General features: G+C 40.2%; 1 protein-coding gene across 1 annotated transcript in view; it reads left to right on the top strand.

Annotated features, from left to right (window-relative positions):
* Positions 1 to 2,874: 2,874 nt before the first annotated feature.
* The window catches only part of jazf1b (JAZF zinc finger 1b), a 28,003-nt gene continuing 7,454 nt past the window's right edge, over positions 2,875 to 23,423 (top strand). The window contains exon 1 of the mRNA XM_008291052.1: positions 2,875 to 3,056. Within this exon, the coding sequence (XP_008289274.1) occupies positions 2,942 to 3,056 (115 nt within the window). The 5' untranslated portion in view covers positions 2,875 to 2,941. The remainder of the gene's footprint in view (positions 3,057 to 23,423) is intronic.

Genomic DNA, 23,423 nt, shown 5'->3' with positions numbered 1-23,423 from the left:
ACACAGGAAAAAAAGAAAACTAATGTCAGATTCTGTAAACAACAAGACACAACAATCTTTCATATGTGTTGGTCTGACAAGTAATTTAAAGACAAGTTGCACCCTCAAGCTGTCGCTGTTTACAAAATTTATTCCACTCATGAATGAATAATGAAAATTGCAACTTGTTTTCTTTTGAAGCCCGTCTCTGAAGAGCTTTTGATGGTTCTTAAAACGTGTCGGGCAGACGTTGGAAGCAATTTGCATTGAATTTGATGTGTCTGAAAGTGACTTTTTGAGCACTTATTAGCTTTTATGTATGCAACAACAACCTTGGTTATGTTTGCAACAGTTCTAGGAGACCTTTAAATAGCTAAACATAAAGAGGACTCATATTCATGTACTGACCAACACTGCCACTCTGTGGCCACACAACGCTTTTAAACTACTTGTTGATGCAACGCCAGATCCACAGGCAACAACCACATCACAGTATTCCCCACAAAAGCAATTACTTATCATTTCAGAATAGCAATTGAACAATTATTTTTAAAAGAGCCATATCTTAGTGTAGCATTTGACACTTTAGAGTTTGTTAAAGTGGTAGAAACTTCACACACTTCCTCGCACTGCAGGAGAGACAAACTGAACTGTGGAAAATAAAGCAAAGAAAACGCTGGAAGGATTCAGGTGTTTGTAATAATGGTGCAGATTAGCTACACATATTCCATCTTCCTCCTGCTTCTTGCCAACTGTACAAACTACACTCAATAAGTTAAACAGAATTTAGCAAAAACTACTTACTCCTCTCAAAGTTTTACAAATAAAACCAAAGACATGTTAAAGCAGGGGTGTCGAATTCTGGTCCTCGAGGGCCGCAATCCTGCAAGTTTTAGATGCTTCCCTTCTTCCAACACACCTGATTCAAATGATCAGGATCGTTATCAGGCTTCTGCAGAGCTTGATGACGAGCTGATCATTTGAATCAGGTGTGTTGGAAGAAGGAAACACCTAAAACTTGCAGGATTGCGGCCCTCGATGACCGGAGTTCGAGACCCCTGTGTTAAAGAATGGTATCTTTGGATGATAACGTGACACACTGTGTGGTTTCCGTTTGTCAACAATCCAGTATTTTAGCTGAGAATTACACCCAGACATACAATAACTAACTTGGAATGACAAACATTTCATAGCAAAAGTAGATCTTTAAAGGCTGTAGTTAGACTATGACTGATATTTAGTTAATGATAAGTGTTAACTGCTTAAACGACTGCAGTACTATCCTAATTGATTCCAATTGTGATCCTATACAGGTGTGTTTTACCAGAGCAACCACCTGTCCTTTAACCACAAGTAGTTCTGACCAACCAGAAAATGTTTCACTGATTTTGTAGCAGAGATTTTAGTCAGTCACAATCTGATTGCGCACATTGCATTTGGGTATTTTTATAAGTGTGTCTGATTTAGGTTTGACTGGAGTGTAATAAGGTTTAGGCCAGGGGTGTCAAACTCTGGTCCTCGAGGGCCGCAATCCTGCATGTTTTAGATGTTCCCCTCTTCCAACACACCTGATTCAAATGATCAGCTCATCATCAAGCTCTGTAGAAGCCTGATAACGATCCTGATCATTTGAATCAGGTGTGTTGGAAGAGGGACACATCTAAAACTTGCAGGATTGCGGCCCTCGAGGACCAGGATTCGACACCCCTGGTTTAGGCTCAACAAAAAAAATTAACAACAGTTCGCATCAGTCTTTTTGAGTTGAGACAACTTCTAGTAAAACTATGTTCAGCCAATAAACTACATTGAGTTGGATGAATTGACCTCTCTTCTACAATCAAATGTATTTGTATTTACCCCCTACTTCAGGGGTGTCGACATCCGGTCCTCGAGGGCCGCAATCCTGCATGTTTTAGATGTTTCCTTCTTCCAACACACCTGATTCAAATGATCAGGATCATTATCAGACTTCTGCAGAGCTTGATGATGAGCTGATCATTTGAATCAGGTGTGTTGGAAGAGGGAAACATCTAAAACATGCAGGATTGTGGCCCTCGAGGACCGGGGTTCGACACCCCTGCCCTACTTACTAAATGAGCTGTCAGCATAAACACGTTTTTAAGTTAGTTACTCTTAAAGCAGTAGTTATTTAGAGAGAATTTGTGTCATTTAATCAATTATCATACTTACAAATGTAAGCTTTTAATCTGACAACCATCTTCAAAAATAAGTTGCTCCAATTAAATCCTCACTCCTTTAGCTCTTCCCCTCAACTTCAATTGAGTCAGAGGCTTTTTTTTTTAGGCTTTTAATTTGAAAATGTTTACTAAATCCATATATTTTATGTTTTTTTCTTGCAACCAAGCGTGTTATTCAGTTTGCATAGGTTCCCTGAATTACTTTTTAGAGCTTAAGTGCCTGAAATTGTTTGGGCGTGTTTAGATAGTGGAGGAGACTTGATGTCCTGAAATCCAAGTGAAGAAAAATTTAATTATCATGCCAGTTTAATTAAGTTACCTCAACTTCAATTAGGCTTTTAGGTCAACTAATTCAGAAATTTGAGTTTAAATTAAGTTAAGTTGATGTAATTACCGACATTATTATGTCCACCAAACCCATCAAAATAATGTTTGCAGCTTGAATAGTTCATATCAGTAGATTAGATTATATATATGTTGCAACCATGCATTAATTAAGTTGTGGATAATATGTTCCTAGAATAACTTCTGAGGGTGCTCCTCTTTAAATAGTTGTGTCCGATCTATTTCCACGCTACTTCTTTAAAACCAGCGCAGTGCTTTTGTGATGAAAGGCACGCCGCCTTACTGCCGCTCTCGTTGACGCTCTCTCGGCCGGTTTGACGCAGAAGTCGCCGCTCCAGCTGTTCCACCGCTGTCCGCCCCTGCTGCTCCCCCGCCGCTCGCCGCCGCCGCTTGCCCTCATTTCTGATGCAGCAGCGACCATGACAGGTATCGCCGCTGCTTCCTTCTTCTCCAACGCCTGCAGGTTCGGCGGTTGCGGGCTTCACTTCGACTCCCTGTCCGAGCTCATCGTGCACATCGAGGACAACCACATCGGTAAGAGCCGACGAGCGAGCGGCGCCGCAGCCCGCGATGGCCGAGCTTTGCAGCAGCTAGCCGTGCGTGGCTAAGTTAGCCGAGCTAGCAAGTTACTTCCTGCGTCCTGACAACCCTGTTGCTAGGTGTGGTGGCCGTCGGTGTTTCTGTACTTTCATATGTGTGACAGCGTTCCAGCAGCTGCACCGGAAACACACCGACACGCTGTTTGGTTTGTGTTTGCGCTCCGTTCGGTCGTTCGAACAACATTATTGAGGTTTTCTTTTTTTTTTGCTGCTCGAGGCCCCCCCCCCCCGCGTGTCGTGCTGCAAGCGTCGCGAGTCAGGTTGCAGCGTGCACGAGCCGCGTGAAGCTCCACTGATTGATTATCAGCTGGTTTCAATCAGTCGATCAGCGTGACGACACAGATCAGTGATCGATCTGATACCTGCAGGAGGTCCTGACGCACGTGTCTTACTTAAAAGTTTCTCACGTGCTGTTTCTATTTTTAAAGGGCTGCAACTACTGATTAGTTTCTTGATTAATCGATTATTTATTTGGACTATAAAAGGCCATTTTTAAACAAGCTGCATAAATTAGTTTGTAAAATCCAAGTTGCTCCTAAAGTTGTTGTTTTTTTTTTTATATTCAGCAGTTTGTCACTTATTGTTTTACCAGCAGATGTGATGTTTTCCCCAAACTACTATGAATTTAAGGAAAATAGTTTGTCAGTGCAGGTTTGAAAAGCAAGAACCTGCAATTTAAACATGCACATTTCAAGATGTTAATTCCTTATTCCCTATGCTGTTGAATCTCTTTTCACTGCTGATTATTTTCTCCATTAATCAATTAGTTGTTTGAATGATACAAGGTCAAAAAATTGTGGAAAACTTAGTGTCTCTCAAAGTTCAACATGACAAACGTCTTGCTTTGTCCACAACCCTCTTGAATCTAATTTGATCAAATGTAAATATTATCCAAATACTACTCGTGTTTTTATGCCTCTTTTTGTCAAGAAGTTACTTAAACCAATCTCTCACTTAGTTGACAAGTAATATTTAATAATTGCTAACTAATTATTATTTTCATTCATCTCAGTGACCTGTCTTTGTGCACATGTATTGTTTCACATTTCAGTTTTGAGACTTTTGGTTCTGTCAGGGTAGTTTTGTTCGATTTTTTTTTTTTTTAAATAAGAGATCAACCACATATTGGCCTTGCTGACTATGTGACCCAATATTCAGAATTGTTCCTATTATTGCTATTTTTAAAACTAATTCCTGATAAATTCATTTAAAAGCATGCTCCAAAATATTCCTCCTCTCTCTACCTGTTGTCACTCCTGTGGTCTTGAGCAACGTCCCGCCCACAGCTCCACCTGATTGGCTACATGCACAAGTAATAGCCAATCAACACTGAAGGATAAATTTAGAAAAGTTCTCTTTTAATCACATATGTAAGACATAAATAGACAAAGGCATTTCAACAAAGTTGTGTGTTTGTAAAGTTTTTCACCAGGATTTAACTTTTTTACTGCAGATGCATATCTTTTTCTTTTTCATTTTTAATCACTATTTGGTTTCCTTGATAACTAATATTTGTAATTGGCCGTGCTAAAACCATAGTTGTGACCCCCATAAACAGTATGTGTGCATGTATATCTGCATGGAACTTTTGACTTTAGAATAATAGAGTGACTGATATTTAAACTCTAAGATTGGGACTGACTGTGTTAGATATCGACTGATGTGGTTTTTCTAGGTCCAGTACTGATATAAAATTTTCAAAAATTAGAGAAACACAAACTCCAACTCAAAACCTAGTTGATGTACCTTTATTTATTGACACTTTGCCTATATTTATTTGAAAGAAAACTTATCAAAAGCTATCAAGAGTATCAGTTACGGTGTTGATTGGCTATTACTCGAGAACTGTAACCAATCAGATAGTGCTGTAGGCGGGACATTACAGTTTTAACAAAAAAAAAAAAAGACCATTTAGATAATTAGAGAAATGTTGAAAATTAGATCCAGTAATCAGTCAGGCTTATTCTACTATGAACTCTACTCTGGATATATTTACCTCAAAGTTCTCTTGAAACTGTGTTAGAATGAGACAACATCACATATTTAATTATAATACAGTGCCATAGTAACACAAAAACAAAACTATTAACATGATACCATAAGACATGCCTGAAACTGATAGACCTGATTAGAAGCTACAATTGCACTAGACTTAAACGTGTACAGTTGTGTATACGTACATACATACATCCCTTTTGTCAGTTGAGAGCGGTAGAAAATTAAGTCTGAAGTTACTGTGTTCATTTGGTTAAAACCCTCCTGAAAACATATGATCTAATCTAACCTAATATCTAATCCAGATATAGTAGTAGAAATGCTACCAGTTCTTTTATTTTCGATCTCCACAGCAACAACAAAAGATATAATCTGTCACTTCTTTAAAAAGCAGCTGTCCTGGCTAAACTCTGGCTGAAACATATTGCTTCATTTTGGGAAGAGATTTCTGTCGACTGCTGCTTTCCATCACCATGAACAGACTTTGACTCAACTCTGTCTTATGATCAACACTAAGAAAAGTGCAAGCAGAAGTATTAACATTTATATTGTGATTACATCTTGTTGAAATCTTCTTGGTCTACAGTACACCTAAACCGTTTCACAGCATGCTCAATATTGCAGTCTGTGCACACTACCTTCTAACAGTCCATAGATGCTCCTGACAGCCCATTAAGTTATCACCTAAATTAGCAGCGCCTCCTGTAGTTCATGTGTGGCAAGACAACAACAAAAACTGGATGTGGACAGACACTGGGAAGTCAAACTATGAAAACATTTATTTAATTAATGTGGTAACCAAGTACAGTTCCCACTCAAGTACTATCAACATCACTTACTTCTATGTATGTTGGTGTTACATTTAAGTGATTAGAAATATTTTTACACAAGTTTAGTTATCTGAAAATTAGTTTAGATAGATAGTAGATGGAAGATTTCTATTGTCAGTTTCTCTATATATCCAGGACATACAGAGGAACCGATTCACATTTGTATTCATGCCATACATGTAAAAAAGGGATCAAAATGCAGTATAAATAAAAATTAAATATATATAAATCAACCTACGTACACGTGGCAGTAGTGCAATATAGCTGTACACCAATTTAAATACAGGCAAGACTCTTTTTATTAGCCTTTATAATTGTCCGATAATGATTATTAGTAATCAAAAAAGGCTGCTAGGCCAATGTTTGGAACCAATATATGCAATATTTAAAATAAAAGTCATGGTGTCACAATTTAGAAGAACACAAATTACATCACAAAACTTCATTGAAATGTCTGTTTATTGTCATTTTACGTATGTTTAATTAAAAGAATTAACATTTTTCCTTCAGTGTTTAAAGGTTAGAACTTGTGCTGTGTAATCAATCCAAAAAAAAAAAAACTATACTTGTATTTAGAAAATGCTGAATATTGGATCCAATAATCAGCTGGGACAATAGTCAGTTTCCTCTAATATACAGGTGAGAAATGAAAAAGTATTCCTCCTTTTTGAATACCACAGGAAACGGTTCGTAATATTTTTATTTACTTCATCGATACACGCGAGAACCATTTCTTTTTTATACGGTGTTCCTACCACATCTATCTATATATGTATTTAATAAAACTTCCTTTGGACACCACAAGTTAATACATTTTGATCTTAAACTTTATAGGATATATTACGAACATTACATTTTTACTAAGTGCTAAAGCATTTATATCTCCTACCCGAGTCTCGCTCAGAATGTGAATTCCACCCCTCACAGTTTAACACCGAGCTCCTTCCTACATCTGTTCCCCAATCTAATATTTCAGACTCTTATTATTGAAGCTGACAAGGTTCAGCTGTCTCGGTTGTTCTTGTTTGTTGCTTGACTGGCTTTAATATCCTCTGCTCTCTGATTGTGTGCTGTGCATGTGTCCGAGGTGTTAGCCTTTGGAGAGAAAAAAAAAAAACGCTTCCAAATGACTTATTGGGGAATAATGAAGCAATTAGTTGGCTCAAAGTGGAAAAACTTTGCTGCCCCCCTCCTTTGTCTGCTGGCCTGTGCTCACTCTGAGAAGTGCGAAATCTTGCGCGTTGTGCCAAGTGCCTGTGAAGCATAATTACAGAGAGAGTGCTTGATTTGGCATGTCTTCCTCCTCATCTGGTGGCCTGCTGCTAAAAAGCACATTCTCCTTTATAATTAGGCGCCTGGAAAACAAGCACGCATTCTTGTCCCTCAGTTCCTCAGCGGGCTCTGCTGGTGCGCTCCACGAACAAGAGGTGGCGCTGCTCAGCTGTCAGTTGAGATGGAGCCTGTATTTTTTTGAGATCCATGGCTGATATTAGAGGCCAAAACCCACTTCCTCACACGGTGTAATACCACCATCCCTCAGCATTCTGATCAAAGGGTTTAGCATCAGTGAATTAAAACATATGGAAAAGAATGAATTGTAATTTATTGAGTGAAATCATTTCAAATTTAAGGAATACTTCTTTTTTTTTTTTTTTTATAGTGTAATCCTTCCAAAATAGCACAGATAATGTACATATTTATAGCTTGAAAACTAGTTATACTTTTTCTAAAAACCTTAGAGTGGCACTCATAACAAAAATATCAACTAAAATGTAAATACAGAGTCATTTTTTGGCCACATCATGTCAAAAATCCTGCCCAAGCATTCGCCTCCATACACAAGTTTCACACATATCAAGTAGGGCTCGACAGATTATTGGCTTTTTTGATTATTGCTTATGATAATCACCATTTTTCTGTTTATCTGTGTCTTTTTTTTTTTTTTTACCCTAACTTAAGAATGTGCTACTTTGCCTGCGATGGCAGCCATCTTTGTCATTTCCATTCTGTAGTCTCAAGCAAGTATCTGATTGGTAGCACATATACTTTTTATACTTTAATACACTGTAATCTTTAAAAAACAGTAGATAATGTACAGATTTATAGCTCGGAAACTAGTTGTGTTTCTCCTGAAAACCTGAAAGTGGATCTCATCCCAAAAATATCAACTAAAATTTAAATTTGAGTAACTTTTAGCCCACACCATGTCAGAAAACCTGCACAAACCAAGTACGGATCAACAGATTATTGGCCTTTCTGATCATTTGCTCTAATGTTCACCATTCTACTGATTATCAGTCTCATTTTTAAAATCAGATTTTAAACCAAAAGGTAATTTGGCTCCACTTTCTGGTCTCTAGCAGGTATTTTAATACGCTTCTAATATTTTAATATTCTGTAATCTTTCCAAAATCATCAAAGTAATACAGATGATGTCCAGATTTATAGCTCGGAAACTAGTTGTGCTTTTCTTGAAAACCTTCGAGTGGATCTCATGACACAGATATCAGCTCAAATTTAAATATAGGGTAATTTTCAGCCCACATCAATGTCAGACTCAAAATGGGTGTTTTATTGTTCGTGACAGCGGTTTTAACTTGATAATGTGAGCGTTGGGTGGTCCACTTAGACCTTTTGTGAACAAATTCAGCCAACTTTAAGAGAGCGCATGCTAATGAGGCCCAGAAAACATCATCAGGACCGGAGGAGAGTTTTAACACCGAGTTTCAACACATGCTGTTAAGCCTAAAGGAGCTGCTCAATGGCCTGGTATTCTTGTGTGGTATAAAAAAAAAAACCTGCACGCACTTGGCCGCTGAAATGTTTACTTTGTCACCGGGCGACCAGGCCGCTGAAGCAAATAGTGATCATGTTATTTAGACCTGTGAGCGTCCTGCTGGTTACTGGCACACCGATGGCCTCAAGTGTCCAGCTATTGGTAACAATGGCGCTGTTTGTTGCCAATCCTCACTGGAGGCTCATTTAGTCGATTTTTTTTTGCTATGCACCCCCAAAAATCTGCGCGGAAGTAATAAATTTGGAAAACAGTAACTAGTTCCCTGATCTGTGCACCTGGTGGGCCTAATTACATTTCCCCATCCCCCTACACTGCTGCTCCTGTTCCTGTGCGGCGGCGACGGCGGCACGAGGGGCTCCTATAGCCGATTAAACATTTCTTACAGGAGATAATGTGTTTACTTTACGCAACATAGGTGTTCGATGTGGGTTTTTTTTGCTGAAATGTGTGTATTTTTCTTAAAATATTCATCTAAATCTTCATTGAATGTTGTTCCATTCTTTACCACAGCTACATAAATTTGCCTAAAGTTTTTTGAGTGCTGGTTATTTATCCCACCTGAAGTACTTTTGGATTTAAGGGGAAAAAAAGCTGCTCTCTAGGCTTCCAAAATACAGGTTTCCAAACAGAGAACCTGTAATTTGAACACAGAGTCACATTTAAAGACTTTTTTTCTAGCATTAGAGTTGAAAGTAGCAATTCTTTTTGATTGTTGAGTAATCCTTCATTTTTCTAGATTAATTAATTAGTTGGTTAGTCGATACGAAAGGTCAGAAAACTGTAAAAATAAAATAAAGTTTAAAAAAATTGTCAATCAGTGTCTCCAAGATGACAAACGTCAGAGATTGAGGTTGTGTTTGCTGTCATAGAGGAAGAAAGAAACCAGAAAATATTCCAATTTAAGAAGCAGGGATCAGAAAATGTTGACTTTTTGCTTTTGAAAGTGATTAAGGAATTGTCAAAATAGTTGTTGATTTAATAGTTGACCACAAATTAATCATTAAACGAGGCACTGCACCTCTACCTGGGACATAATATTGGAATAATGAGTTGTTTATTAGCGTTATAGAAAAATAATCTAATTTTTGAAGCATGTTTGAAGCAAAAACGTTGAGTAATTCCACCTCCTCCACTATGATGATTTGCTGTTTTTTTAATCTTAAACTGAACATCCATTGGTTTTGGACTGTCGAAGACATCAGAGGGGGAAAAAGTCATTTTATATTCTGAGAAACTCTGTATGAAGCAGTTCATAGGTTAATCAAACATATCATCTGATCAGGAATTAGTCGCCACGAGCAGCAGTGAATGTATGTTTCTGTACGTATATGTTTATCCACGTGTTTGCGCAAACACGTCTCGGCGAACGCATATGAGTCGCTGTCTGTGCTGAACCTATTTATAATGGATCGTTTTAACCTCCCCGTGTTTTTTCAGTAACCCGCAAAAAGGCAGCTTACACATGGAGCTTGACTCTGTTTCATTTCCTCCTTAGAGGTCACATTGTAATGAATTACCTGTGCCACCACTCCTGGTAATGCTCCCTGCTGCTCAGAGCCACCATAAACATGTCACCATAATGCTCACCACTCTGCTCTACCCCACAGTGCATTTGGCCATGAGGGTGGAGAGCCAGACACTGGTGGAAATGAGAGAGGGAGCTGTGCGTCTGGTGTGTGTGTGTGTGTGTGTGTGTGTGTGTGCTTGTCGTGGAGGGTGTTATGAGAGGGCAGCAGGCGTCACTTCCCCTCTTGCCTTAGGAAGGTTTGTTGTGTGATCGTCCCTCGGTTTCCTGTTGCAGACCATCACAGGGGCCTGTTTTGGAGTCTGTTATTGCATCATTCTTTCGCCGCCGAATGAAAATCCATTCAGCAGTCACCCCCATACACAAGACTCACATATAGATAGCAGGAAGTGGCTGATTATTCGTCTTTCTGATTGTCAGAGCTGATATTTAATTTTTTTTAATACCATATTTGATAAAATGCAACACTTTGGCTCTGATGCTGCCATCTGTCTTTATCTGTAGTCACCAGTCTGTGGTCTCAAGCAACTATAGCACATCTATCTAACAACCAATCAACAGTGAAGGATAAATGTTGAAAGACTTTTCTTTAATTAAGCATATAAAACAGAAATAAACAAAAGCATTCCATCCAAGTTTTGAGTTTAAGTTTGTGCTTTTCTCAAGCTTGACACCAAGACTTTAATTTTTACTGCAAATGTTGCACAAATTGAGTCCAAATATTGTTTATCTCCTTAATTGGTCTTGAAAGCAACACGTTGGTTGCGCCGTAATCGAAAGCCTCAATGATGTGCACCATCGTCTCGAGGCTAAACAGCTTAATTAAAATGCACATTCAGTTGTTAAAGAGCACATTTAAAACATCGTACACATTTCTTAGACGAGGTGTAGTTTGAACTAGACGCAAAAAGAGTGGCGATCAAGCTTTTGCAGCAGCTGCTCTGAATCTGTGGAACGGTTTGCTTCATCATGTGAGAACTGCTGCAGACTCACCTTTTCTCTTATATTGTATCTTTTAATTTTCCTAATTTTATTGCATTTTTATTCATATTGGTCAAATGTCTTGCTGGTGTCTTACTGGTTGCTTTTTGGAGCTATAGAGCACTTTGGTTCAACCTTTGTCGTTTTATGTGATCGTTGTTATTTGGCTTGACTTGAATAATTAACTATTAACTTGACTAATTAAGTATCTTGAGTAGTTCAGCATTTTTATTTAAGGATATTCTTTTCTATCAGCTTTTCTTTACTTTATCAAGTGAAAACTCTTTTTGCTGTGGACTGAATTTTGTAAAAAAAAAAAAAAAAAAATAGAAAGAAAGGAACATGTTGAAAATGGAAACCTTGTGTGGGAATGTTTTTGATTTTCTGGGTGGAAAATATTCATATTTGCCTTTTAAAAATGTGCAAATATTTCAGCGCAAATCAAAAATCAAGAGCCTTAATATATACTACTTGTTTTAAATGAGCTCTGATCACCTAGTCTAGCTGTCCTACCAGATCTTTATCCCACACCTGATTCTTCATCATGTACATAAATATCACTTGGACATATTGGAAGTGATTGATTGCCTGTGGATCTAGTGAATAAATACCCCTTTTGTGTCCAAGAAGGTTTCAAATAGTCGGCCACCAAGGTGGACCACCTGTGTAGTTTGATTAGAGGGGTTCCCATCTCTACTTGAGGCGCCTTCGTCCTGGTCCGTGACTGCCGGTGGCCCCAAAAGACTAGCAGAGGCTGTGGGGAGCTGAGCCCCGGCAGGCCTCCTCCCCAGTCCCCACCTGAGGTGTGTGTGATTTACAGTGTGTGGGAACGGACTGATCCACTGCTGTTTGAGCGGTCCGCGAGCAGGCCGCCATTCCACTGCTTGAGACTCATTAGGGATCGTAGCAGGGATTTCTCGTGCAGTCTCTCTCTCTCACACACACACACACACACACACATGCCATTACACAGAGCTCAGAATAGCCTCTGCACTGCCTCTGGTTTTTGGCAGGGGAATAGTGTCAAAATGAGTGTGTCTCTCCTACTCGGTGTTTCCATGACTTTGGCTGGAGAGCAGAGAGAGGTGTGCTGTCCTTCTCACTGGGGATAAATCCGCTGTTAATGAAACACTTGGTTACGACTGAGGCCTTGAGAAAAACCTCCTGAGCTTTAGGCGCTGAGCTCTGAGCCGTTGCATCTGCCAGTATCGTAAGGCTCTGCCATTATATTATCGTCAACCAACAGATTTGGCATTAACCGCCGAGCAGTTGATGCCCTGTATCTTTCATCGCCCGTGCCTACTTAAATCAAGACTGCCACCGGTTTGTTAACTTTTTCTGTTAGACCTTTACAATGTGTGAATTCTTGAGGATACTCAAATGTGGATTGGGTCGAGTCTGACTGGTCAATATCGCCTTCACGACAAAGTTAAGCTGGTGGTCGACGCTGTGATTCAAATACAGAGCGTCGTCTGTGCAGTTCCCTTCACGGACGATAAAAGGCGGCTTTCCACTGCCGGAACCTGGTGCAGGCGAGAGTGTTTACAGGAACGGTCCTGTAATTAGCCCCTTCAGCCCTTCTGTTTCCATTGCGGTGTAGGATCCGACAGCTTTGGTTAACTTTGAGCACAACAACAAAACGGACCATTCTACAGCTCCGGCACAGCTCTGTGTAGAATGGTCTGACTCATTACTGTTCTGCTATAGGCGGAAAAAAGGTGCTCGGGTGTGTTTTTATTTCTTTAAACCAATCACAGTCGCCTTGGTGGAACTAAGAACATGATGCAGTGATGGTGTTGACTCAAAAAACGTGACTGGGGAGTTGTTTTGGTGGAATGAAAAGCGCAACTAGCTGAGCTGCTTTATTGCATATCCCAAACCTCCGACAGAACTTTTCAGCATGTCACTTCTGCACCGAGGTTTTTCTTTCCAGTTACTAAGGGGCTTTTGAAACTGGACAAATGTAGATATTGGAAGGCAGGGAGAAAGCTGTAAAATGCCCAGTCAGTGGCAATCCAGACTATGATCTATGAGCATGTTGGAAACAGGACAATGGAGAGTTTGTTGTGTTAGACCATTCGGTGAATTTTACTTTGTTGATGTTCGAGAGGAGAAGACAGCTACTCATTGAGGACATCGAGAGAATAGGAGGGCTTGTCGACAACTCCAAATATAACCAATCGGTATTTGTCTTCTCCCAGTTTAACCAACTGGAATGACCGCTCAGAATTGCTAACAATAGGTGCTATTTTCTCCCCCAAAAAGGACTCTGAAAGAGGGTTTTAGAGGTGGTTCTTATAGCTGGAACACACACAAAAGTTTGCCCCAAAAAAGGTCTACAAGCTCCTGAAGTGGAAAACAGCCTCATGTGTGCATATGTGTCAATGCTTCAAATTCATCGTCTGTATGGGTTTCTATTATCTCTCAAGCTTTAAAATGTATCCCAGGAAAAATCAAAGTGTATGTGCGTAAGTAAAAATATAACCAAAGCATCTGGTGCCAGCTTCCTGTACTTTTAAAGCACTAATGTTTGATATCCAACTCCAGGCTTTGCCCCCGCAGACATAACTAGACGATTTGGAGTCCGATTTCTGTACCCATCACAGTGAAACATAAATATCCATCTGAAAAGGAAATTCTGTAAGAGAGCTCCCCCTAAATCTAAATTAGTGCTTCTTTAGCCTTCTAGGTTCTTCTGTCCAGCAGGATTTTTGTGGAAATCAGTTTTATTTATTTTTTTATTCCAGGAAAACAAAGAAACACGCAAACAGGAGTAAAAGCCCAATGATGTGGAAGCAATGAATGAGTGTGACTCAAGGTTTTATTGCAGCCTGACAAAGGTGTTGCTTACTCCTTTAACCAAGAACTTTAATTACACCTTCTTCATGTGTTTTGTATCTTCGCCATGGTCATTTTAAAATTATATAAACTCGAGCTGGTCTGTTATTATTATTATTAGTAGTAATAGTCGTATCATAATTATTGTTTCTCACTGAATATGCAGCGCTTGTTAAAGCTAAAAATCAACATTACAAATAGCCTTAGGTGCAAGTGTTGTACATAAACGAGCATGTGGATGGAAACACGCGATAGTTTTAACCACATGGGGGTAGCAGTCTTTCACAGCAGTGCCAGAGGTAGACAGGGAGGCTCAGCTGGTAAGTGGTAGAAACTGTTGTTTTATGGGGCATCTCTCTTCTCCCACATGGACAGCAGTGGGAAGAGCGTTTGAAGTCAGGCCCGCTTCACCTCAGGGTGTAGAGATTGGCTATTGTTGTGCATTTAGCACCGCTGAGTAAGATGAATGTCTGGAGCTCAGCATGGCAAAACACAGTATGTGTCAAATGTGGTCATGTGTGAGCAATGTGCTGTCTTCAGAGCGGCGCTTTATGTAAAAGGCGCAATGGAAATTCAAAAGGGAAGGCTTTAGAGATGTCACCGTCTTGCTCTGGATTTTTTAAAAAAATGTAGCAGAGTAGGACTTAGCTGGGCTCTGCATTTTATCAAAGAGGGAACATGCCGACTTATTCCGTAAAAATGATTTTTGGTGAATTCTGCTCATAGAAAAAGTTGAAAGAGGACCAGAGGAGTTGATTGAGAAACCTATATTTGATTGAAATTTGTGAAGGTGCTGCATGACATCATTGTGCATTATCTTGCACTTTAAAAAAAATCTCCTGAATATTTTTTTAAATACTTTTATTCATGTAGTTGGCTGAGCTTGCATGCTCTTTGACAGCCCAATCGTCATATTCTTGCACAAACATTCATACCAGAGACTCTGAATCCAGCTGAACCACAGTGTGGGACTGTTTGTCTGTAAGTGCACTGCTCAGGGGCAAACTGATGTACTTAAGGTGGCAGAGAGCAGCACTCTGTCAAAGTACTGTATCAGTCGTTCTAGTTGCGTGTACCAATGCAAATTTTTTTTAATTTTTCTTTGACTAATAGATTTTTTTCCTGACTGGAAATGACAAACAAGTGACAAAAGATGGTAAGACATTGTGTATTTGTGTGGTTTCTATCTATATTCCAAATTTGTACAATTTTCTAAAGCGTTCTAGTATGCTATAGTCTGAGAATGGCTGATGCAGTGAGTTAATGGTCAGTTGCAAATCATGGTTAGAACCAAAGAGCTCAGTGAGGACCTCCAGTTTCACATTGTGGCTCCTCACAATACAGGGAAAGGCTACAAAGCCATCCAAGTGTTTTAAAGGTTCAACAGCAGAAACAGCCCGTAGCATTTCAAAGGGTGTGGTAGGAAGCCAAAAGTGAGCCCTGCTCTGGCAAGAATGGGGGTGCGAGACGCCAAGAAGAATCCAAGGATCAGCACCAAGAGCATCCTGATGAACGTGAGCAGTTCTGGTAGCAACACTGAACAAGGCTGGCCTCCATGAAGACCAAGGAGGATCCACTTCTCCAAGACAGACACACAAAAGCTCAGCTGGACAAAGAAGAAAGATCTTTGCCATCAGTTCTGTGGACGCATGAGATGAAAATGGAATTGTTTAGACACAAGGGCTAAAAGAAGTAGAACCATTCAACCCTGAGAATGTCACCCCGACAGTCAAACATGGTGGAGGGAATGTGAGGCTTTGTGGCTGTTACTCAGATGATGGACCAGGAAACCTGGTCAAAGGAAACGGCATCATGAGAAAAGAAGAGCACATCAAGCAGTCTGCAGAAAAAATTGTCATTGGGCAGCAGTGGAGTGCCCAACAAGACAATGAAGTGAAGCATGCAGCCAAAGTGGTGAAGAGAAAACAATGAGGAGATGTTGGAGTCTAGACCTGAATCCATCCAGAACCTGTGGAGGAACTGAAGAGCAGAGTGATGGAGAGGAAGCCTTCAAGCACAAAGAGCTGGAAATCGACACAAAGAGGAACAAAATCCCAGAGGACACCTGCAGAAAGGCTGTTAGCAGCTGTTTGATGTGGAGGCAAATGAAGGCTCTTTGTTTTGTACATGGCATTTTTAATAAAAACGTAGAACACCTCTAACATAACGTCTCACTGTCTTTGGTCACCTGTTCATGTAGTTTCCAGCCAAAAGAAACCTGCTGGTCAAATAAAAATTCACTATAAAGCAAAATCTGGCAATGGTAGTAATAATTTGGGGGCTTAACTGTCTGGTACAGAGGAGGTTAGTGATGCCTGTTTGGCACTGGATCGAATTCTGGTAGTTTTCTAAAACAAACAAACAAAAAAAGTCTTAAAAGGTTTTACTCAAATTCAGAATCTTTGTCGTGCATTTCTTGTGTTTATTTCCCTTAAACCCTACCTAAAACTAATGCGTTCTTGTATTCAGACTATTTAAATCTATGCTTCAGTTGTGCACCCTTCAAAAAAATCAGTGGAGTGTAAGACACCACATGGCTGCACCTTTCCTCTTTGCCCGGCCGGCTTCGTAGTGCAAGAAAAGAAGCACCACAGCGATGGAGGGTTTGGTTTACTTGCCAGCTGCAGTGCTTTCACTCTGGTCAGGCAGTTTAAATTGGCAGCTTGCAGGTGGGAAGACGGTTTGTAGAGAGGTTGGATCTGGAGGACCTGTAGGTGTTTCATCCTCTCAGTAAAGCAAAGACAGCAGAGCAGGAAGGACACAAACACCAGCCTCACTTCGAGGCTCTTTCACACCCAGAACTAATGCTGTAATGAGAAGTGTTCTGGACAGAGCAGCTGCTCAGTGGAGGGATGTTTGTATTTAACTATTTGTAGACAGTTTATTTCTGTCCCTATTAAAAGTTTCTCTAAACGGATGTACCAAAGGCTGAATAAGAAGAATTTGTTAAATTGTAAAGAAAGAAGAAAAAAAGTAATTATTTGCAGTCTTGCATTTGTTGACTACATTTTGTCAAATTTGAACAGGGATTTTTTAAAATTTTATTTTATTTTTTTTTATAGTGATTACCATGACTCCATCTTGTTTGTATGCCGCCTCTTGACCAGGACGTTATTGAAAATGAGAAACAGTTCTCCGTTAACTTACCTGGCAAAATAAAGGTTAAATAAAATAAAAATAAATAAATAGTGATTTAAGAGAAAATCCCGGATTACCTTTTGAGTTCTATTGGAGAAGCTCACTGTTCTATTTATGTATTTGTAGACTAAGTATGAATATTTGACCACATCCACGATTATACTAGTTCTGTACCTTGTTTTATTTAACTTAACTTAATGTCATATCTGTTTAGGGCTGCAGCTAACCAATATTTCTGTTGTCATTGAATGTGTTGATGATTTTTCTATTAGTCATGTGGTCTATAAAATGTCAGAAAACAGTGTTTCNTGTTGAAAATGGAAACCTTGTGTGGGAATGTTTTTGATTTTCTGGGTGGAAAATATTCATATTTGCCTTTTAAAAATGTGCAAATATTTCAGCGCAAATCAAAAATCAAGAGCCTTAATATATACTACTTGTTTTAAATGAGCTCTGATCACCTAGTCTAGCTGTCCTACCAGATCTTTATCCCACACCTGATTCTTCATCATGTACATAAATATCACTTGGACATATTGGAAGTGATTGATTGCCTGTGGATCTAGTGAATAAATACCCCTTTTGTGTCCAAGAAGGTTTCAAATAGTCGGCCACCAAGGTGGACCACCTGTGTAGTTTGATTAGAGGGGTTCCCATCTCTACTTGAGGCGCCTTCGTCCTGGTCCGTGACTGCCGGTGGCCCCAAAAGACTAGCAGAGGCTGTGGGGAGCTGAGCCCCGGCAGGCCTCCTCCCCAGTCCCCACCTGAGGTGTGTGTGATTTACAGTGTGTGGGAACGGACTGATCCACTGCTGTTTGAGCGGTCCGCGAGCAGGCCGCCATTCCACTGCTTGAGACTCATTAGGGATCGTAGCAGGGATTTCTCGTGCAGTCTCTCTCTCTCACACACACACACACACACACACATGCCATTACACAGAGCTCAGAATAGCCTCTGCACTGCCTCTGGTTTTTGGCAGGGGAATAGTGTCAAAATGAGTGTGTCTCTCCTACTCGGTGTTTCCATGACTTTGGCTGGAGAGCAGAGAGAGGTGTGCTGTCCTTCTCACTGGGGATAAATCCGCTGTTAATGAAACACTTGGTTACGACTGAGGCCTTGAGAAAAACCTCCTGAGCTTTAGGCGCTGAGCTCTGAGCCGTTGCATCTGCCAGTATCGTAAGGCTCCGCCATTATATTATCGTCAACCAACAGATTTGGCATTAACCGCCAAGCAGTTGATGCCCTGTATCTTTCATCGCCCGTGCCTACTTAAATCAAGACTGCCACCGGTTTGTTAACTTTTTCTGTTAGACCTTTACAATGTGTGAATTCTTGAGGATACTCAAATGTGGACTGGGTTGAGTCTGACTGGTCAATATCGCCTTCACGACAAAGTTAAGCTGGTGGTCGACGCTGTGATTCAAATACAGAGCGTCGTCTGTGCAGCTCCCTTCACGGACGATAAAAGGCGGCTTTCCACTGCCGGAACCTGGTGCAGGCGAGAGTGTTTACAGGAACGGTCCTGTAATTAGCCCCTTCAGCCCTTCTGTTTCCATTGCGGTGTAGGATCCGACAGCTTTGGTTAACTTTGAGCACAACAACAAAACGGACCATTCTACAGCTCCGGCACAGCTCTGTGTAGAATGGTCTGACTCATTACTGTTCTGCTATAGGCGGAAAAAAGGTGCTCGGGTGTGTTTTTATTTCTTTAAACCAATCACAGTGGCCTTGGTGGAACTAAGAACATGATGCAGTGATGGTGTTGACTCAAAAAACGTGACTGGGGAGTTGTTTTGGTGGAATGAAAAGCGCAACTAGCTGAGCTGCTTTATTGCATATCCCAAACCTCCGACAGAACTTTTCAGCATGTCACTTCTGCACCGAGGTTTTTCTTTCCAGTTACTAAGGGGCTTTTGAAACTGGACAAATGTAGATATTGGAAGGCAGGGAGAAAGCTGTAAAATGCCCAGTCAGTGGCAATCCAGACTATGATCTATGAGCATGTTGGAAACAGGACAATGGAGAGTTTGTTGTGTTAGACCATTCGGTGAATTTTACTTTGTTGATGTTCGAGAGGAGAAGACAGCTACTCATTGAGGACATCGAGAGAATAGGAGGGCTTGTCGACAACTCCAAATATAACCAATCGGTATTTGTCTTCTCCCAGTTTAACCAACTGGAATGACCGCTCAGAATTGCTAACAATAGGTGCTATTTTCTCCCCCAAAAAGGACTCTGAAAGAGGGTTTTAGAGGTGGTTCTTATAGCTGGAACACACACAAAAGTTTGCCCCAAAAAAGGTCTACAAGCTCCTGAAGTGGAAAACAGCCTCATGTGTGCATATGTGTCAATGCTTCAAATTCATCGTCTGTATGGGTTTCTATTATCTCTCAAGCTTTAAAATGTATCCCAGGAAAAATCAAAGTGTATGTGCGTAAGTAAAAATATAACCAAAGCATCTGGTGCCAGCTTCCTGTACTTTTAAAGCACTAATGTTTGATATCCAACTCCAGGCTTTGCCCCCGCAGACATAACTAGACGATTTGGAGTCCGATTTCTGTACCCATCACAGTGAAACATAAATATCCATCTGAAAAGGAAATTCTGTAAGAGAGCTCCCCCTAAATCTAAATTAGTGCTTCTTTAGCCTTCTAGGTTCTTCTGTCCAGCAGGATTTTTGTGGAAATCAGTTTTATTTATTTTTTTATTCCAGGAAAACAAAGAAACACGCAAACAGGAGTAAAAGCCCAATGATGTGGAAGCAATGAATGAGTGTGACTCAAGGTTTTATTGCAGCCTGACAAAGGTGTTGCTTACTCCTTTAACCAAGAACTTTAATTACACCTTCTTCATGTGTTTTGTATCTTCGCCATGGTCATTTTAAAATTATATAAACTCGAGCTGGTCTGTTATTATTATTATTAGTAGTAATAGTCGTATCATAATTATTGTTTCTCACTGAATATGCAGCGCTTGTTAAAGCTAAAAATCAACATTACAAATAGCCTTAGGTGCAAGTGTTGTACATAAACGAGCATGTGGATGGAAACACGCGATAGTTTTAACCACATGGGGGTAGCAGTCTTTCACAGCAGTGCCAGAGGTAGACAGGGAGGCTCAGCTGGTAAGTGGTAGAAACTGTTGTTTTATGGGGCATCTCTCTTCTCCCACATGGACAGCAGTGGGAAGAGCGTTTGAAGTCAGGCCCGCTTCACCTCAGGGTGTAGAGATTGGCTATTGTTGTGCATTTAGCACCGCTGAGTAAGATGAATGTCTGGAGCTCAGCATGGCAAAACACAGTATGTGTCAAATGTGGTCATGTGTGAGCAATGTGCTGTCTTCAGAGCGGCGCTTTATGTAAAAGGCGCAATGGAAATTCAAAAGGGAAGGCTTTAGAGATGTCACCGTCTTGCTCTGGATTTTTTAAAAAAATGTAGCAGAGTAGGACTTAGCTGGGCTCTGCATTTTATCAAAGAGGGAACATGCCGACTTATTCCGTAAAAATGATTTTTGGTGAATTCTGCTCATAGAAAAAGTTGAAAGAGGACCAGAGGAGTTGATTGAGAAACCTATATTTGATTGAAATTTGTGAAGGTGCTGCATGACATCATTGTGCATTATCTTGCACTTTAAAAAAAATCTCCTGAATATTTTTTTAAATACTTTTATTCATGTAGTTGGCTGAGCTTGCATGCTCTTTGACAGCCCAATCGTCATATTCTTGCACAAACATTCATACCAGAGACTCTGAATCCAGCTGAACCACAGTGTGGGACTGTTTGTCTGTAAGTGCACTGCTCAGGGGCAAACTGATGTACTTAAGGTGGCAGAGAGCAGCACTCTGTCAAAGTACTGTATCAGTCGTTCTAGTTGCGTGTACCAATGCAAATTTTTTTTAATTTTTCTTTGACTAATAGATTTTTTTCCTGACTGGAAATGACAAACAAGTGACAAAAGATGGTAAGACATTGTGTATTTGTGTGGTTTCTATCTATATTCCAAATTTGTACAATTTTCTAAAGCGTTCTAGTATGCTATAGTCTGAGAATGGCTGATGCAGTGAGTTAATGGTCAGTTGCAAATCATGGTTAGAACCAAAGAGCTCAGTGAGGACCTCCAGTTTCACATTGTGGCTCCTCACAATACAGGGAAAGGCTACAAAGCCATCCAAGTGTTTTAAAGGTTCAACAGCAGAAACAGCCCGTAGCATTTCAAAGGGTGTGGTAGGAAGCCAAAAGTGAGCCCTGCTCTGGCAAGAATGGGGGTGCGAGACGCCAAGAAGAATCCAAGGATCAGCACCAAGAGCATCCTGATGAACGTGAGCAGTTCTGGTAGCAACACTGAACAAGGCTGGCCTCCATGAAGACCAAGGAGGATCCACTTCTCCAAGACAGACACACAAAAGCTCAGCTGGACAAAGAAGAAAGATCTTTGCCATCAGTTCTGTGGACGCATGAGATGAAAATGGAATTGTTTAGACACAAGGGCTAAAAGAAGTAGAACCATTCAACCCTGAGAATGTCACCCCGACAGTCAAACATGGTGGAGGGAATGTGAGGCTTTGTGGCTGTTACTCAGATGATGGACCAGGAAACCTGGTCAAAGGAAACGGCATCATGAGAAAAGAAGAGCACATCAAGCAGTCTGCAGAAAAAATTGTCATTGGGCAGCAGTGGAGTGCCCAACAAGACAATGAAGTGAAGCATGCAGCCAAAGTGGTGAAGAGAAAACAATGAGGAGATGTTGGAGTCTAGACCTGAATCCATCCAGAACCTGTGGAGGAACTGAAGAGCAGAGTGATGGAGAGGAAGCCTTTAAGCACAAAGAGCTGGAAATCGACACAAAGAGGAACAAAATCCCAGTGGACACCTGCAGAAAGTCTGTTAGCAGCTGTTTGATGTGGAGGCAAATGAAGGCTCTTTGTTTTGTACATGGCATTTTTAATAAAAACGTAGAACACCTCTAACATAACGTCTCACTGTCTTTGGTCACCTGTTCATGTAGTTTCCAGCCAAAAGAAACCTGCTGGTCAAATAAAAATTCACTATAAAGCAAAATCTGGCAATGGTAGTAATAATTTGGGGGCTTAACTGTCTGGTACAGAGGAGGTTAGTGATGCCTGTTTGGCACTGGATCGAATTCTGGTAGTTTTCTAAAACAAACAAACAAAAAAAGTCTTAAAAGGTTTTACTCAAATTCAGAATCTTTGTCGTGCATTTCTTGTGTTTATTTCCCTTAAACCCTACCTAAAACTAATGCGTTCTTGTATTCAGACTATTTAAATCTATGCTTCAGTTGTGCACCCTTCAAAAAAATCAGTGGAGTGTAAGACACCACATGGCTGCACCTTTCCTCTTTGCCCGGCCGGCTTCGTAGTGCAAGAAAAGAAGCACCACAGCGATGGAGGGTTTGGTTTACTTGCCAGCTGCAGTGCTTTCACTCTGGTCAGGCAGTTTAAATTGGCAGCTTGCAGGTGGGAAGACGGTTTGTAGAGAGGTTGGATCTGGAGGACCTGTAGGTGTTTCATCCTCTCAGTAAAGCAAAGACAGCAGAGCAGGAAGGACACAAACACCAGCCTCACTTCGAGGCTCTTTCACACCCAGAACTAATGCTGTAATGAGAAGTGTTCTGGACAGAGCAGCTGCTCAGTGGAGGGATGTTTGTATTTAACTATTTGTAGACAGTTTATTTCTGTCCCTATTAAAAGTTTCTCTAAACGGATGTACCAAAGGCTGAATAAGAAGAATTTGTTAAATTGTAAAGAAAGAAGAAAAAAAGTAATTATTTGCAGTCTTGCATTTGTTAACTACATTTTGTCAAATTTGAACAGGGATTTTTTAAAATTTTATTTTATTTTTTTTTATAGTGATTACCATGACTCCATCTTGTTTGTATGCCGCCTCTTGACCAGGACGTTATTGAAAATGAGAAACAGTTCTCCGTTAACTTACCTGGCAAAATAAAGGTTAAATAAAATAAAAATAAATAAATAGTGATTTAAGAGAAAATCCCGGATTACCTTTTGAGTTCTATTGGAGAAGCTCACTGTTCTATTTATGTATTTGTAGACTAAGTATGAATATTTGACCACATCCACGATTATACTAGTTCTGTACCTTGTTTTATTTAACTTAACTTAATGTCATATCTGTTTAGGGCTGCAGCTAACCAATATTTCTGTTGTCATTGAATGTGTTG

This window comes from Stegastes partitus, unplaced genomic scaffold, assembly GCF_000690725.1.
Source record: "Stegastes partitus isolate 25-593 unplaced genomic scaffold, Stegastes_partitus-1.0.2 Scaffold711, whole genome shotgun sequence".
NCBI lineage: Eukaryota > Metazoa > Chordata > Actinopteri > Pomacentridae > Stegastes > Stegastes partitus.
This window is presented reverse-complemented; position numbering and strand designations above follow the sequence as displayed.